The 20,000-nt window shown below is 39.1% G+C and overlaps 1 protein-coding gene across 1 annotated transcript in view; it reads right to left on the bottom strand.

Moving 5' to 3' along the window:
* Positions 1–20,000, bottom strand: part of LOC106871393 (intraflagellar transport protein 122 homolog) — a 258,134-nt gene that overhangs the window by 91,130 nt on the left and 147,004 nt on the right. Inside the window, 2 exon segments of the mRNA XM_089349475.1 lie at positions 2,578–2,680; positions 11,217–11,388. Coding sequence (XP_089205601.1) covers positions 2,578–2,680; positions 11,217–11,388 — 275 coding nt within the window.

Genomic DNA, 20,000 nt, shown 5'->3' on the forward strand with positions numbered 1-20,000 from the left:
CGTTTGGCAGGTGCTGTTAAGGGTATAGCTGGCAACAAGGATGGATGTCATCTCATCTGGGCATGCAGCTACCTATGTGCACATGATGGAACACATCCCCAGGACTGAAGGCTGTTTTGCTGAATGCCCTCTTTCTTTGGTATATCTAGTTAAAATGTGTAGGGTCTTTTCTGGGAAGATGTCATTTCTTTTTCTATCCCAAAAGTTTGTATGTATATATATATATATATATATATATATATATATATATATATACATATATGTAAATGTATGTAAGTATGTATATGAGTAATTTCTGTTTGAATATGTCTATGCACATAATGTTTTCATATACATGTGTGTGAATGGATTTAATCTAGACCAGATGATTTATAACACATTCAAGACTTTACAAGAGAGTAAAGATTCATGGCAGAATTGTCTGTTTGTATGCATGAATGTAAATATATCTGTAGGGCTAGGTATGAAAAGATACATATATCTGATTCTCTGCGCATGCACATGCATGTGTGTGAGTGTATGCACGTATCTATGTGAGAATATGTTTGCATGTATATAAGTATATGTACCTATATTCACATACGTACAATTTGTGCGTGCGTAGGTTTCTAAGTACGACTGCTCGTTTGTGTGGTGGAATATGGCCATATAGTTGATAATGTTGCGATTATGGCTACAGCTACAGCGTCAGATTATAACTTGCTCAAGGCCAGAACACCTTCTCGTGTCACATTCCAAACTCTCACACCTCTACTCTATTCACTGTTTAACACCACGGCACTTCCACCCTATCTCTCCCCTAGAAAAAGATATATATTTAGCATCCACATTGATGATACAGAATGCACCAAGTAATTGATGACAATAAAATATAAAAAAAAAAGCAAAGATATTAAATAGAAAAAATAAATCAATATATTGTCAGTAAAGATGCCACACACGTTTAACGGTGTAAATTAAAGAAGCAGTCCATTCAATAAAACTTCCCTTTGCCTTGCTTACGACCTTGGTGCAACAAAGGAAGCAACTGCTTGGCAAGATTAGGCAGTTCTTGTGCAGTTACATTATTTGCATTTGACGGATATCATAGGCGCAGGAGTGGATGTGTGGTAAGTAGTTTGTTTACCAACCACATGGTTCCGGGTTCAGTCCAACTGCGTGGCACCTTGGGCAAGTGTCTTCTACTATAGCCTCGGGCCAACTAAAGCTTTGTAAGTGGATTGTGTGTGTGTGTTTGTTTGTGTCTGTGTTTGTTCCCCCACCACCACCACCATCGCTTGACAACCAATGCTGGTGTGTTTACGTCCCCGTAACTTAGCGTTTTGGCAAAAGAGACCATTAGAATAAGTACTAGGCTTACAAAGAATAAGTCCTGGGTTCGATTTGTTTGACTAAAGGTGGTGCTCCAGTATGGCCACAGTCAAATGGCTGAAACAAGTAAAAGAATAAAAGAATTTGTCCTCATATTGTTTGTTGTTAACACAACATTTTGGCTGATGTACTCTCCAGCCTTCCTTGGGTGTTCTGGGGGAATTTCGAATGTGGATTCTCATTCCTAAGGTATTTTTCTGATATTAATATTTTTATTATTATTTTATGTTTGACTTTTCCTTTGCATTTGTACAAGTTGACTCCAAGTCTCACCCAGAGACCTCAAGAGACAATAAGTTAGAAGTTCATGTAGGTGTTATGCCTAGGGTGCCATATATTTGGTTTTGTATATAGCGTTGTTCTACGGAATGTTTAAGAAAACATAAGAAAATTATGTGTTTGTTTTAAAATTTGAGATTACTTAGTCAGTTTTTAAGGAAGGACATAGGCAGTTCCCATGAGCACTATCTTTTAAATTTCTGCCATTTTGGGGTTTCCTGGTATCTGAGCTAGGTAGCAATCAGACCCTTCTACTATCATTCCTAGGGCACCAATTATTATTAATATTATTATTATTATTATTATTATTATTATTATTATTATTATTATCGTTCAATAGTTTTATTTTTATAACGTGCTTTCACTTCAATACCGAGCGCAGCTCTGTGTGCTTTGGGTATGTGCTGTGGTTTGCTGCGATGCTCTTATGGTTGCTGTATTGAAAGTGTTTTGCGTAGGATGTGTGCAGTGCCCAGTAGTGCAATTTTCTATATGTTATATATATTTGTAAGTCCTGGTGTTTTTGTTATGCATTTGTCTGAATATTTTTTTTATTATACCTAAGGCACCTACTATGATAGGAATTGTTTCTGTTTTTAGATTCCACATTCGAGTTACCTCTATTTCCAGGTCTTTGTATTTTGAAAGTTTCTCCATTTCTTTTAGAGAAACATTGTCAACATTTCTAATTGATACATCAATTAGAAAGCATTTTTTTCTCCATGATCTCTGATAACTATATCTGGCCTATTGGCCTTAATTTCTCTATCTTAATTTATGCATACTAGGATTGATCTAATCGACTGGGCCCCTCTCTGCAAACATTTTGGGCCTTGTTCCTAGAGTAGAAAAAAATATTTACAAATATCTTGACAATAATGATTGAAAATAAAAACAAACAAAATAGCATAAAACATGGTATTTCACCTTGTTGTGCTTCTTCAAACATATCAGCCTCCGCAAGGTACTGGGCATGAGGGATATAGACATCTTGTTTGTACTTTGGATGCTGTTCCGCAAGGGCAAACGCCTGTAAGTAAACAGTAAATACACAGAACTTTTGAAAATGTCTTTCATAAGGTTAACAATAGTTCAATGTCAAAGACCCTTACTTCTTCATATGGGTAATGCCTCATGAAACTGAAATAGTTCTAAGCTTATGTTAAGGATTCTAGCATTAAGAGACAAATTAAATCAAAGAAAATTTAAACTGTTTCCTTCTCCACCACATGGTTCTCGGTTCTCGGTTCTGTCCCATTGCATGGCACCTTGGGCAAGTATGTTCTACTCTATCCCTGGACCAATCGAAGCCATGTAAATGGATTTAGTACAAAGAAACTGAAAGAAACCTATCATATATATGTTTGTGTGTGTGTCTGTATGTACATATATATGAATATGTGTGTGTGTGTGTGTGTGTGTGTGTATATGTGCGTGTATGTATATATACATATATATATATATATATATATATATGTATATATATGTATGTGTGTCTGTACATACATATGTATGTGTATGTGTGTGTGTGTGTATATATATATATATTTATATATTCTTTTATTCTTTTATATGTTTCAGCCCTCAGGCTGTGGCCATGCTTGGGTACTGCCAGTATGAGAAAGAGAGAGAGAGAGAGAGAGAGAGTGAGAGTGAGATAGATAGATAGAGAGAGACAGACAGACACAGAGAGAGAGAGACAGAGAGATAGAGAGAGATGGATAGATATATGATAAGGAGAATGAAGAACTTGAATATGCAAACTTTATGTTTATTTACAGTTGATTTATTCATAATAATTGTCTTACATGTGTTTCAATCACATTAATTGCATATTGTTGCATATTTATATGCACCGATTTATGCATTATTAGCTTGATCTCTTCAAGGTGTATAAATATGACATTGTTTGAAGAGGAATTTTCCTCTGTTATCAGCCTGGATATCATATCCCTCTTCTTACTATATATATATTTATATATATATATATATGTATATATATGTATATATACATATATGTATACATATGTATATATATATATATATGTATATATATATATATATATATATATATATATATATATATATATATATATATATATATATATATATGCACACATATAGTTATACATTGGAAGAGGGAAACTGTGGAAGAGGTAGACCCAGGAAGACCTGGGATGAGGTGGTGAAGCATGAACTTCGAACATTAGGAATCACTGAGGCAATGACTAGTGACCGAGACTTTTGGAAATATGCTGTGCTTAAGAAAACCCGGCAAGCCAAGTGAGACCATAACCTGTGGCCTATGCCAGTGGGGTAACCAGCCCACTTAGGCATACCTGGACTAGGTCCCGTGCAGGTGACACGTAAAAACACCATTTTGAGTGTGGCCGTTGCCAGTACTGCCTGACTGGCCCTCGTGCCGGTGGCATGTAAGACCACCCACTAAACTCTCGAAGTGGTTGGCATTGGGAAGGGCATTCAGCTGTAGAAACTCTGCCAGATCAGATTTGAGCCTGGTGCAGCCATCTGGCTCACCAGTCCCCAGTCAAACCATCCAACCCATGCCAGCATGGAAAGCGGATGATAAACGATGATGATATGTACATATATATAAACTCAAACATTAGTGAATTACCTCTGAATAAATAATGTACAGTAAAATGTAAACAAAACTGCTACAATTGGTTGCAATATGAATGAATATTTTATAAGCGATGATTCAACTGTAATACCAGTAGAGGTGACAATAAGACCAGAATTCAATTTGATTTGAAAAGTAACACTATAACTTTCAACTGAATACCAATGCAGGAAGCTTGTTTGAATTAGTTCACTTTGAAAACATCGTAAGTGATGGACCCATGATAAAATTGTAGTGACTAGGATGCATAATTGCATACAGAGCAATGTGCAGTTGCTACAAGTGAAACATATATTGGTCATTGTTATATATGTTATAGAAAACTCTTTCAATTAAAAATTTTGGGTGTGAATAAACCTTCACTCCCCTCTTCGTTTTCAATTATATATACATATATATGTACATATATGCACACACACATATGTGGCATGTAAAAAGCACCCAGTACACACTCGGAGTGGTTGGCATTAGGAAGGGCATCCAGCTGCAGAAGCATTGCCAGATCAGATTGGAGCCTGGTGCAGCCACTAGATTTCCAGACCACTGTCAAACCATGCAACCCATACCAGCATGGAAAATTGACATTAGACAAGGACAACAATGATGGTGATGATGATGATGATGATCATCATCATCATCGTTTAACGTCCGCTTTCCATGCTAGCATGGGTTGGACGATTTGACTGAGGACTGGTGAAACCGGATGGCAACACCAGGCTCCAATCTAATTTGGCAGAGTTTCTACAGCTGGATGCCCTTCCTAACGCCAACCACTCAGAGAGTGTAGTGGGTGCTTTTACGTGTCACCCTCAAGAAAACGGCCACGCTCGAAATGGTGTCTTATGTGCCACCCGCACAAGAGCCAGTCCAGGGGCACTGGCAACGATCTCGCTCGAAAACCCTACAAAGGCCAGTCAGGCGGTACTGGCAACGGTCACGCTCAAGGTGGTACATCTTATGTGTCACCGGCACAAGAGCCAGTCCAGGGGCACTGGCAACGATCTCACTTGGCTTGCCGGGTCTTCTCACGCACAGCACATTTCCATAGGTCTCGGTCAGTAGTCATCGCCTCGGTGAGGCCCAATGTTCGAAGGTCTTACCTCACCACCTCAGCCCAGGTCTTCCTGGGCCTACCTCTTCCACGGGTTCCCTCAACTGTTAGGGTGTGGCACTTTTTCACGCAGCTATCCTCATTCATTCTCACCACATGTCCAAACCAGCGCAATCGTCTCTCTTGCACACCACAACTGATGCTTCTTATGTTCAGCTTTTCTCTGATGATATATATATATATATATATATATATACACACGTACATGCATATGCCGTCAGGCCCCACTGCTGATATTGGGAGTTGATTTCTATGCTTTGACCCAAGCAATTGAACAGGGCTTGCCTCTTTGAGCTGGGAAAGGAATGGAATGCCTGGTGTGTGTCTTGTTTTGGCTACCCCCTCCTAAAAAAATGGGGAACTGGCCTGGGTAGGTATATACATATATGCATGCATGTGTGTGTGTGAATATATATAGACATACATACACACACACACACATATATATATACACACACACACACACACACATATATATATTTGGATTACAGCTATGCTATACATTGAAAGAAAATAGAAGTCTCCAATAGGTTGTAAACGAAGATTGCAACATGGCTGGACAAATGGACAAAGTTGACAGAAGGAAGTAAGAAGAAATGAATAAAATAACAGATCTTATTCGTTGAAACAAGACAGCCACAGAAGATGGTTCTTTATTTAGAAATGGAGAACAGGAATGAGTGGAGCTGACAGAGAGGAGGGACGTGTGTGACAAGATTGGTAGGGTTTAAAGGTATTATGACATTTAAACTTTATAGATACAATCCAGTCTCAGCAAAAAGACACATAAAGACAGTTAGAGAATGCATTAGATTGTACTGATACAGAAGGGCAGCAGATCCAATAGAGGTGAGAGGGGTCAATTCTTCACATTCATCATCCAGAAAGAAAGATGGGCGCACTTGTCTGAAATGAACTATGGCAAGCTCAGCATAATTTAATACGAAATGCAGAGGAAAATGTATCTAAACCAAAACTTATTAAGCACACAAATGCTGTTAATATTTCTCTTAAAAGTTAAGACAGCAAGCTAGCAGAATCACTAGCATGCTTGGCAAAACACTTAAGGGACTTTTCATCCGTCTTTATGTTCTGAGTTCAAATTCCACTGAAGTCTATTTTGCCTTTCATCCTTTCAGGGCCAATAAAATAAGTACCAGTTGAGTACTGGGGTCAATGTAATCGACTTAACCTCTCCTCCAAAACTGCTGGCATTCTGCGGCTGTGTGGTAAGTAGTTTGCTTACCAACCATATGGTTCTAGGTTCAGTCCCACTGCGTGGCACTTTGGGCAAGTGGATTTGGTAGACGGAAACTGAAAGAAGCCCGTCGTATATATGTATATGTATATATATATAAATATATGTGTGTGTATGTTTGTCCCCTCAACATCGCGTGACAACCGATGCTGGTGTGTTTACGTCCCCGTAACTTAGTGGTTTGGCAAAAAGACCTATAGAATAAGTACTAGGTTTACAAAGAATAAGTCCTAGGGTCGATTTGCTCAACTAAAGGCGGTGCTCCAGCATGGCCACAATCAAATGACTGAAACAAGTAAAAGAGTAAATATATATATATATATATATAGATATAGATATAGATATAGATATATATCTTGTGTCTTTAGAAGGTCATCATGCCAATGATAATAACACATGCACTGGTTCAATATAATTTCTTTATTGTTAGTCATTTGGTTAATTATCTAACCAACTAACTAACCAATAATTTGTTTAATGTCCTCATTAAATAATCAATCAGTTGTTGGTTTGTCGAGCCAGCATATTAAACAAATAACTGGTTAGTTAATTGGCTCGATAATTAACCAACAGACTAACAATACAGAAGTGATAATGAAGCAGTATGTGTGTATGTATTTGTCTGAGTGTTTTCTCCATTTATCTTTATTAACACCCTTCAGGCCAATGTGATGACATGGTTTACACTTCTGGCTGGAACATGTCTCCAGGCTGAGTGACTTCGTAAGTTTCAACCAATGGAAACTGAAATATAGATTCTTTATTTAAAATATAGATAAGATCTGGTAGCAGAATGTATCCCTTAGCGATAGATGAGGTGCCAGGGCTTACCCTCAAGGTACAAGAAAGGAGACAGATTTAGAGATAATTGGGGGGTGGAGAGATTTGTGGTTCATCAGGGGGGGGGGGGGCCAAAAGGAATTTTAAATAGTGTAAAGAATGACATGTTGAATGCAAGTGACATCATCATTATCATCATTATCATCATCATCATCATCATCATCATCATCATCTCATTATCATCATTTAGCATCCGTTATCTATGCTGGCATGGGTTGGATGATTTGACCAGAGCTGGTAAACTGAAGAGGTTCCAGGTTCCAGTCTAACCTAGCTTGGCTTCTATGCCTGGATGCCCTTCCTAATGCCGACCACTTCACAGAGTGTGCAGGTTGCTTCTCACATAGTATCAACACCTGTGCTTTTTACAAATACTGGCATGGGTCCATTCTATGTGGACTGCCACAGGTACTTTGTATGGTGCTTTGTATGTGGACTGCCACAGGTGGACTGGCATGGGTGCTCTTTTACATGGACCATCATGAGGGCACTTCCAAGGCAAAAACCAAGGGTAGCATTAACAATTCTGCTGAGGTGGGCAGGTCTTTTTGAGTACAACAAGGCACAAGATATATTGGTCCTTCGTCATCTCCTTCATAAGTCTCAATGTCCTGAGATTGGCCTTCAGTACTTCGTCCCAAGTCTTATTTGTTCTACCAAGTATCTATCGTATAATACTTGATTTAAAGACTAATTTCCACATTCTCGATTTATTGATGATACACTGTTTCGATCCAGTCGTCATCTGGTGATATTTCTGATTGAACCTGGTATTTATATTTTGCTGTCTGAGTCTGTATTCTAATAACCAATGTTCAAATACTGTCATTCTGATCACCATTGCCTGTTGTTCCGGAGGACAATACTCTTTGTCATTTTCAACCTCCAGTTTGTTACAACAAGCATCAATAAAAATTCACCTCCGTACACACGAAGTAACATCCATGAGGGAACAACAATACCTCTGGTTTGTTCCCAGTCCTTTAGCATTCTTATAAGTCTTGTAAGGCGGTGAGCTGGCAAAAATATTAGCAGTGTTTCATCTGTCTTTACGTTCTGAGGTCGACTTTGCCTTTCATCCTTTTGGGGTCGATAAATAAAGTACCAGTTATGCACTGGGGTCGATGTAATCGACTTAATCCCTTTGTCTGTCCTTGTTTGTCCCCTCCATGTGTAGCCCCTTGTGGGCAATAAAGAAATAAGAAAAGTTAGCACGCCAGGCAAAATGCTTAGCAGTATTACATCTGTCTTCACGTTCAGAGTCCAAATTCCACTGAGGTCGACTTTGCCTTTCATCCTTTTGAGGTTGATAAATTAAGTACCGGTTGTGTACTGGGGTTGATCTAATCGACTGCCCCCCCCCACTCCCCCCAAATTTCGGGCCTTGTGCCTAGAGTAGAAAAGATTCTTATAAGCCTTGTATTACAAATATTTGGTTGTGCTATTTGGAATACCGAACATATTTTTAAGAACGTGATTGTTTTGGATACCTTTCTAATATATTTCCAGATCATATTATTCACTTGTAAAATTCTCTGTTCTCCTTTCCTTCCTTCTTGTTTTATATATCGCTCTTGTTATGTGATCTGTGCTATCGCTTCATCTATAAAGTGGAAATGTGCGTGTAGGATTGTATGATTACTTTTTTTTGTTTCCCAATGTATAATTTGTAATAACTCTTGTATATTGAAGTGTTCAATAAGAATATTTGCTGGTTATTTGAAGTATAGGTATTTTGCCTGATACGTTTTATTTTAGCAGGTAATATAATGTGACTACTTTTGAAATGTGCTAACACTGGGAACACTTCTGTGTCGAGTTATTGTGTTTTTTTTTTTGTGTTTGTGTGTGTGACCTGTTTCTTTTGACTGGGTCAGGCAATTTTCATGTTGTTTAGTTCTTATATATTGGATTCTGATTCTGTTTCTGAGAAATTAGAATATTGTATTCATTAGTTCTGCTGTTTTAGTCATCTAGGTAAAAGTTTTATGTTTCTTTATATGAATTTCTCATAGATATCTGGATATTATTCAATAAATGATGCTGTCTAAGAAATGAAAATGAGCCGATCGATACAGCTTTGATTTCTTCGAGAATGTAAGTAAATTAGGTATTTTATAGTTTGCTTCTGTGCGTACGTGTGTGCGCATGTGTGTGTGTGTGTGTGTGTGTTCAGTTTATGTCATTAGCCTGTGGTCATATTGAGATGACTGGGCAAGGCTGTTAGGACATTGTTGATTTTTATATGTCTGACCGTTGCCAGTGCCACTGGACTGGCTCCTGTGCCACTGGACTGGCTCCTGTGCCACTGGACTGGCTCCTGTGCCACTGGACTGGCTCCTGTGCCACTGGCTCCTGTGCAGGTGGCACATAAAATACACCATTTTGAGCGAGGTCGTCGTTGCCAGTACCGCCTGACTGGCCTTCGTAACAGTGGCACGTAAAAGCACCCACTACACTCTCGGAGTGGTTGGCGTTAGGAAGGGCATCCAGCTGTAGAAACTCTGTCAAATCAGTTTGGAGTCTGATGTAGCCATCTGGTTTCACCAGTCCTCAGTCAAATCGTCCAACCCATGCTAGCATGGAAAGCGGACGTTAAATGATGATGATGACTGGACATTCGGCCTCTTTTGCCAACAGTGCTTTTTTTGGTACTGGAGGCAAATTTGTACTGTTGTAGAAGGATTCTGACCACTCCCAAGTGACTAAAAGTGGACTGACACATTGCTCAAAGCACAACAATCAGTAGTTCTGGGGAAACAGTTTACTGTGAACCATTGGCAGAGAACATTTAAGCTCATGTAACAGTAATAGTAGGGCATCATGTGAATAATTTCTTTCCCCATGTTTCGTTAATTTCTGTTCTTTTATTCTTTTATTAGTTTCAGAAATTTTGACTGTGGCCATTCTGGAGCATCGCCTTTAGTTAAGCAAATCAACCCCGGGACTTATTCTTTCTAAGCCTAGTACTTATTCTATCGGTCTCTTATGCCGAACCGCTAAGTTACGAGGATGTAAACACACCAGCATTGATGTCAAGAGATGTTCACACACACACACACACACACACACACACACACACAAACATATACACACACATACATACATACATACATACATACATACATACATACATATATATATATATATATATATATATATATATATATATATATACACACACGATGGGCTTCCTTCAGTTTCCGTCCACCAAATCCACTCACAAGGCTTTGGTCGGCCTGAGGCGATAGTAGAAGACACTTGCTCAAGGTGCCATGCAGTGGGACTGAACCCAGAGCCATGTGGTTGGTTAGCAAGCTACTTACCACACAGCCACTCTTGCGCCTATCCAACACCAGGATATAAAATATACAAACACATACACACATACACCCCCACACACACACACACGCACCTATACACTTATATAAACAACTGATTTCTTTCAGTTTCTCTATCCAAATCAATGGAAAACACTTAAGTTGGTACAGCTAAAGCATACTATGCAGTGGGACTGAACCCAAAACCACATGGCTGGGAAACAGACTTCTTAACCACTCAGCCACACCTGTACCTATACCTCCTGTTAACTACACAGCCACAATTGTGTCTACATTTATAATAAAATGTATAAACCAAGACACAGACAAAATATAAATATAAATAAAATACCAGCTTAATGATAAATGAGATATAGAATAAATTCAACGAACATCATCCCATTGTCTTGCTTTCACCCAGAGATTAATTATCGACTTTATATCTCCAGTTTTGTGATACACTTCGGCAGCCAGGGAATACTTCTCCATTTTCATTAGGTAACTTCCGCAGAGATTCAAAATCTCTTGATCTGTTTTGTCGAGTTTACGTGCCAAACGAATGAGCCTGAAATAGGAATAAGTAAAAACAATTACAGTAATGTACAAATCAATATTTTATTTTTTTTTACTTCTGTACTCACAGATAAAACTATTTCAAATGGAAACCAAACATAACTAAGAACTCACTCTATGAAATCAGAAAGCCTTAAGTTGAAAGCTGTAAGTTAATTATTAATATATCATTTTGACATACTCGTTAACTTGAGCTACAGTTAAAAGGATGTAATTTACATCCAGCTAGGTTGAAGCAACAACAGTGGTGGTGGCAGTGATAGTATTGGGGGGGGGGGGGTTGTAGGTGGTGCTGGTGGTAGTAGTAGCAGGTGCATTTATATAGGTGTGTAGGTATATATATGCATGTATATACATACATATACATATTCTCTGAATGAAGTGTAGTATAAATAATTGTATGAATATGTGTATATTTGTGTGTGTGTGTGTGGAGTTAAAAGCACTGGTACTGGTGCCACATAAAAAAAAACCCACCCAGTATGCTCTGTGGAGTGGTTGGCATCAGGAAGGACATCCAGCTGTAGAAAACATTCCAGAACAGATAATGGAGCCTGGTGCGGCCCTGACATTACCAGCTCCAATCAAACCATCCAACCCACAGCAGCATGGAAATCAGATGTTAAGTGGTGATAATGATGATGATGATGATGTGTGTGTGTGTGTGTGTGTATACAGATGCACACACACGCACGCACACACACACAGGAAGTTTGCGTCATAGTGAAGCTGGCTGATACTTAAGCAGCATCGCTGATTGACAAGTGGGCCAAGGTAACGATCTTGTTCACAGAGTGCCCTCCTCCTGGTTTGAAGGTACCACCAAACAGCTGGTCAGCTCTGGCTGCAGGAACTGAAACTAACACAACACTGTTGGAAGATAGGTTTAAAGAGGGCATGGGCTAAAACTAGGCATCCTTCCCTTCCATTGGTCAGCTGAAGCTTAGACAGTGTCACATGACAGTTGGCTGGTGCTGATTGCTGGAGCCTACTGATGAGCATTTAAAGGGATATTTGACAGGATGGTCAGTCGCCCACTGACATTCGTTGACGTTGCATCGAAGGAACCAAAGACGAAAGAAAAAAAGAGAAAGAAGAAACACACTCAATACCAGAGCTGAAGACACCTCCAAAAGGGGGGCTTCCACATTGAAAACAGTAGAGGAGTAGGGGCCGAAACCAGACGTGGTTTCTCCTGATGATGTGTTTAGCCATTGGATCCTATAAAGGAGCTGTTGAGGTAGCAAACCACAAAACAAGGTTGGCATTCCTCAGAGGCATCTAAGGGAGGCCAGTATCAAAAGAGTTAAGGCAACATTTTTGTGTTGGCACTCCATCGCTTACGACATTGAGGGTTCCAGTTGATTCGGTCAACGGAACAGCCTGCTCATAAAATTAACGTGTAAGTGGCTGAGCACTCCACAGACACGTGTACGCTTAACGTAGTTCTCGGGGATATTCAGCGTGACACAGTGTGACAAGGCTGATCCTTTGAATTACAGGTACAACAGAAACAGGAAGTAAGAGTGAGAGAAAGTTGTGGTGAAAGAGTACAGCAGGGTTCGCCACTATCCCCTGCCGGAGCCTCATGGAGCTTTTAGGTGATTTCGCTCAATAAACACTCACAACGCCCGGTCTGGGAATCGAAACCGTGATCCTATGACCGTGAGTCCGCTGCCCTAACCAGTGGGCCATTGTGCCTCCACTAAGGCAACATACAGTCTCACTAACCAGCAAAGTGACAGCCATGTTAAAGTCTAACAGGTTTGAGGCTTTGGGTTGATTTTGTTTTCTTCTGTCTTTTCAAATGTGACTCTTACAAGTTTGAGAAATTAATACTTGTTGGTGGAATGCACTGGGAAAATCATTGAATCAGAAGATTTGGAGGCAATAACTACCCAATTTAATAGATATTTCCCTCCAGCAATGAACTTATTTCAATGAATGTGTGTTTGACAGCAAGGAAATACATGAACAAGAAACTATTTACAGCAAAGATTCTGTGTCTATGGCAACAGGTAAAGAAATTTTGAATTACAATGAAGAAGAAAAAACATATTGTTGGAAAAGAGAAGCTTAGTAAACAATATCTATCTCTCTATCTCTCTCTATATGTATATACATACATACATACATACATGAGCATGCCTAGATATGCAGCTATATGCATAAGAATATATACATGAAGCAAAACATAGAAATCTGTACACAAGAGTGGCAGTGTGGTAAGTAACTTGTTTACCAGCCACATGGTTCCAGGTTCAGTCCCACTGCATAGCACCTTGGGCAAGTGTCTTCTACTATAGCCTCAGGCCGACCAAAGCCTTTTAAGTGGATTTGGTAGATGGAAACTGAAAGATGCCCATTGTGTGTGTGTGTGTGTGTGTGTGTGTTTGTACGTCTGTGTGTTTGTGTGTCTGTGTTTGTCCCCCCAACATCACTTGACAACCAATGCTGGTGTGTTTACGTCACCATAACTTAGCGGTTCAGCAAAAAGAGACAGATAGAATAAGTATTAGGCTTACAAAAAAGAAGTCCTGGGGTTGATTTGCTCAACTAAAGGTAGTGCTCTAGCATGGCCACAGTTAAATGACTGAAACAAGTAAAAGAGTATTTTATATTATCTCCTTTGCTCCTGCAGTCTATCCAAACACGTTATATCTGTCTTACTCTCTCTCTCTTCTTCTCATCAACTATATAGTTAGTACCATGCTGCTATGGTCCTTTTTAGCACCTTCATTTGTACACCCCTGCTCCCTCAACCACCCTCTCCCACTTCTATCTTTTCCCCCACCACACTCTTGCAAACACCCGTTCTTCACCCCCACCTGCTATTGCTCTGCTTACCTGAGTTTCCACCTGGACACCTCATCCTTCTGGGAGACACCTCTAATTCTTCTTCACTCTCTCTCTCTCTCTTAATTATAAGTAGTCGTGTAGCTTTTCTACAGCAAGCACATGCTCCACTCCAAACTCTTCCCTCATAACTTAACTCCCATGTAGCATACACAGGCAACATCATCTCTACTTGGGACTGTTGACTTGCAAGCTACATGTTGACCTCACTGGTGCTGGTGGCACAAAAAGTGCCTCCAGTGCATATTGGAAAGTGGCCGGTGCTAAGACATCCAAATATGGAAAACATGTCGGAGTAAACACTGGAGTAAGATATTCTTGACTCACTGCATCCTTGTTGAACCATCCAACCTATACCAGCATGAACTGTAGACATAAAATGATGCTGCTGATGATGATGATTAGGTGCTGGCGTGTGTGTGCGGTTAGAACTTTGCTTTCCAACCATATGGTTCCAGGTTCAATCCCACTGTATTGCACTTTGGGCAAGTATCATGTACTATAGCCTTGGATATGAGTGGATTTGGTTGGCAAAAGCTAAAAGAATCCCAGCATGCATGTGTGTGTGTGGGTGGGGGGTGAGTGTGCATGCAGTTTGTTCCCCACTAGTACTTGACCTTCAGCCAGTGTTGGTTTGTTTATGTCCCTGTATCTTAGCGGTTTGATAAGAGAGTGTGACAGCATAAGTACAAGGCTTAAAAGAAAAGAACTGGGATCGATTCATTTGCCTAAAACTCTTCAAAGGAGTGCCCCAGCATGGCCACAGTCTCATGACTGAAACGAGCAGAAAGGTAAAAAGAAGATAACCAAAGATGACAAAGTTCCATATAAATAGGTACCTTGTATGATAACCAGAGAAGGGTAGAATACATTTTGTACGAAGTGATAACAGATAGAAAATATATAACAGGAATTGTAAATAATTGCAAGATTAGTGTACGATGATTAACAGCTGTTCGGAATACAATAACTTTCTCTCCCTTCACAAATTTCAGTGGCCTACTGGGAAAGTACATTATCAATGATTTTTGTGGTGCTAAGTGGATGGAAGAAAATCACCCACTGAATAGAATGCTAGTCTATTGGAAATATTACATTTCCCATAGGAAGAACTACACAGAGTATCACAAACCAATAAATCACTCATAAATTTTACATTGCAGCTGCTGTTTCCAACAGTGAATTATATCAGACTACTTAATGTTATTTGGATATTGCAGCTTACTGGCTTATTTAGAGCTACTTGGATATTGCAATCTCTCCGTGACAAAATATGGAATACCAATCTCATGATCGGTTCTCCATTACCCTTTTAAACTCAGTCATCTACCCATAGTGTCAAAACCAAAATTTAATATTTCCCTTTGTAACTTCTTTTAGTGAAGAGATTGCACTGAAGTTATTTTGCAATCGTGTCTTGACTTGTTCAAACAAGATATATATATATATATAAAGGGCCACGAATGATCTCTCCTGGTTTTTCATGTCCGTCTTTGTACCGTCTGTCTGTCTGTATGTTTTTATTGTCATCCATTATGTTCATATTCCGTTTTTTGGATTTATATATATATATATATATATATATATATATATACAGAGTGTCCACAAAGTCTGGGGACATGGGATTGACACATAGTTTAAGAAATTATTATTTCTTATATTTAATTGTTTATATTATGATTTTATTTACTCCATGTACCCACATGGGGATTAACACATACTTTAACAAATTATTGTTTCTTATATTTAATTGTTTATGTTATGATTTTATTTACTCCATGTATCCAGACTTTGTGGACACCCTGTATATGTGTGTATGTATATATATATGAAAGAAGAAAAGAAAATGTAGATTAAGAAGTTAATAATTGTTTATTATTAACAACAAATTGGTCATCTTTGCTTCTTAAAGCTGATTCAATTAATACTCAATTTGTATTACAAATTTCTACATTAAATTTACATTTATGTGACATGAGTATAATTTCATCAGAGGGAAAATGATGTACTTTTGGCTGTTATATGTGGACTCATCAATTCATTTCAGCAGAATCTGAAATAGATAGGTCCACATACAGCATCCAAAGGTACATTTTTTTCCCTCTGATGAAATTTTGCTCATGTCACATAAATGTAAATTTAATGTACAAATTTGTAATTAAATTATTGAGTATTAATTGAAACAGCTGTAAGCAGCAAAGACGACCAAAGTGTTGCTAATAATAAACAATTATTAACTTCTTAATCTCCATTTACTTCACTTCTTTCAAATGGATATAAACTATATGCTTTATATACACCTATTGTTTGTAGAGAATTTCATTCCCCCAAAATACTAGGAATTGAACCAGTATTTCCTTGGATGCAACCAAGCTTGTGTACCATTTTAAAATAATGAACTGAATGAATACACACCACAAAAATATCTTAAAAAAGCATTATTTTAACACGGCACACAAACTTTTTCCTCAATCTAATATATAGGAGCAGCTGTGTGGTAAGTAGCTTGCTTACCAACCACACGCTTCCGGGTTCAGTCCCACTGCGTAGCACCTTGGGCAAATGTCTTCTCCTATAGCCTTGGGCCAACTAAAGCCTTCTGAGTGGATTTGGTAGATGGAAACTGAAAGAAGCTTGTCATATATGTGTGTGTGTGTGTGTGTATTTATATATAGATATATTTATGCATGTGTCTTTGTGCCTGGGTTTGCCCCCTCTACCATCACTTGACAGGTGATGTTAGTGTGTTGACATTCCTGTAACTTAGTGGTTCAGCAAAAGAGACCGATTGAATAAGTAGCAGGCTTAGAAAGAATAAGTCCTGGGCTTGATTTCTTTGACTAAAAGGCAGTGCTCCAGCATGGCCACAGTCAAATGACAGAAATAATTAAAAGAAGAAACGAATAAAAAAACATGCACATACATACATACATACATACATACATACATACATTCATACATACATTGTCGTTGTCATCACCATCGGCATTTAGCATTCATTTTAATCTTTCTCTTTCCTTACCAATCAGCTTAGCTTATATTGAAAATTAATACAAGGTATCTTCTTTATTGATCTAGCTTCTTAAATCTTTCTCTTCTCGAAGATATTAAAAGTAAATAATACAGGCAATTGGATATGTATATGTGTGTAAGGGTTTGTGCAACTTCTTGTTTTGACATCACATGGTAGTTATAAATTAGCAAATTCATCAAATCAGCTAGGTTGTTCGTTTCCAGGCTTCTATGAAAAAACCTATCTATCTGACCATGGGGAATATTACCTTTCTTATTCATTTATTGCCCACAAGGGGCTAAACATAGAGGGGACAAACAAGGACAGACAAAGGGATTAAGTCGATTACATCGACCCCAGTGTGTAACTGGTACTTAATTTATCGACCCCGAAAGGATGAAAGGCAAAGTCAACCTCGGCGGAATTTGAACTCAGAACGTAACGGCAGACAAAATACCGCTAAGCATTTCGCCCGGCGTGCTAACGATTCTGCCAGCTCACCACCTTACCTTTCTGGCAAACAGGTGAGGCTTAATAACAGAAGGGCAACCAGCTGTAGAAAATCTGCCCTCAACAGATTCCACCTGACCCATGCAACATGGGAAAGAGGACATTAAGTGATGATGATGACAATGTATATGTGCACTTTAATGCACTCATGTAAAAAGAGAGCTGAACTTATTTGCTTTGTTCATGTCCCACAGATGGAGGAGAAAGATAAAAGACATGACAGATTCGTTGTAATTTGCAAAGATTAATTCTTACTGTCTTCAAAACAAGAGAAAGCAGCATATCAGACACCAAGGAAGTGGTGGTGGGGCAAGGTATATGGAAGCTACAATGAGATTCTTTTGTCTTAAGATCATTATTGTCTGAGAATTAATAGCGGCTTAGAATCAATATTGTTTGAGTAGGATTGGTTTTTTTTCCTAACAATAATCAATGTCCTTTAATCAGTAACAGTGTTTGAATGTTTGTCTTTCAGAGTATGATGCCACAGAATCACCATTGTCTTAGAAATATTTAAAAATGGGAAGATGTTATCTATGAATCAAAAGTTAGATATATATGTAGATTAGATTAATGTATGTCAGAAGTTACAGACTGAAGAAAAGGATTAAAGCAGCTGAAGCAACAAAGATAGATTGTATTAATTTTAGATAAATGCTGAACTGATAAATAGTGGAAGAGATAGATTAGTATGCTTCATTTTCTTAATTAAAAACAATATATCCTCCTGCTTAACTAATATTTTCCACAAAAATAATGTCAACCAGTCATTAACCCTTTCAATAGCCAACTCCCAGAGACAGCTTTTGGTTTCATGATACGAGGTATTTCGTTTTCATATATTCATATGATTTAAACGTATAAACCTTTTATCATAATTTCCCCAATGAAAATTTTATGTTTCAAACACCACTAAAAGTACAGGCATGGCTGTGTGGTAAGAAGCTTGCTTCCCAGCCACATGGTCCCAGGTTCAGTCTTACTGAGCAGCGCATTGAGCAAGTGTCTTCTACTATAGCCTTAGGCCAACCAAAGACTTGGGAGTGGATTTGGTAGACGGAAATTAATAGAAGCCCATTATCATCATCATCGTTTAACATCTGTTTTCCATGCTGGTATGGGTTGGAAGGTTTGACTGGAGACTGGCAAGCCATGAGGCTGCACCAGGCTCCAATCTGATCTGGCAGTGTTTCTACAGTTGGATGCCCTTCCTAACGCCAGCCACTCTGTGAGTGTAGTGGGTGCTTTTTACATGCCACCAGCACGGAAGCGAGTCAGGCGGCACTGGCATCAGCCATGTTCAGATGGTGCTTTTTACATGCTACTGGCACAAGGAGCCAGTCAGGCGGCACCGGCAAAGACCCACACATGAATGGTGCTTATTGCATGCTACCAGCACGGGAGCCAGTCAGGTGGCACTGGCATCAGCTACAACTAAAATTTCCATTTTTGATTTTGATTTGAGATTCTGATTGTGATTTTGGGCAATATGCTGTGCTTGTGAAGACCTGTCAAACCAAGTGAAATTGTAGTCATGACTGATGCCAGTGTTGCCTGACTGGCACTCATGCCGGTGGAACGTAAAAAGCAACATTTGAGCGTTAGGCCTCATGGAGGCAATGACAGGTGACCAAGACCTTCGCCAATATACAATGCTTGTGTAGACCTGTCAAGCCAAGTCAGACCGTAGTTGTCGCCGATGCCACTATCAGAATAATGGCAGCTGTGCCAGTGGCACATAAAAAACACCTACTACACTCTCAGAGTGGTTAGCATTAAGAAGGGCATCCAGCTGTAGAAACCTTGCCAAATCAGATTAGTGCAGCCCTGGTGCAGCCCTCCTACTCCCAGCTTACCAGTTTTCCATCAAACCATCCAACCTATGCCAGCATGGAAAGTGGACATTAAATGATGATGATGATGATGATGATGATGCCAGGCCCACTAGACTGGTTCCTGTGCCAGTGGCACATAAAAAGCAACCACTACAGTCTCGGATTGGTGTGCATTAGGAAGGGCATCCAGCTGTAGAAACTCTGCCAGATCAGATTGGAGCCTGGTGCAGCCGCAGGCAGTCCAGACCTCAGTCAAAACGTCCAACCCATGCCAGCAAGGAAAGTGGACATTAAACAGTGATGATGATGATAATGAAATATTTCTTTGTTTTCTTTACTAGTTTCAGCTCGAGAGCTTAAAAATGAAGTATTTCGTTGACGAACACAACA

Source organism: Octopus bimaculoides, chromosome 3 (genome assembly GCF_046866305.1).
Source record: "Octopus bimaculoides isolate indiv1 chromosome 3, ASM4686630v1, whole genome shotgun sequence".
Classification (NCBI taxonomy): Eukaryota; Metazoa; Mollusca; class Cephalopoda; order Octopoda; family Octopodidae; genus Octopus; species Octopus bimaculoides.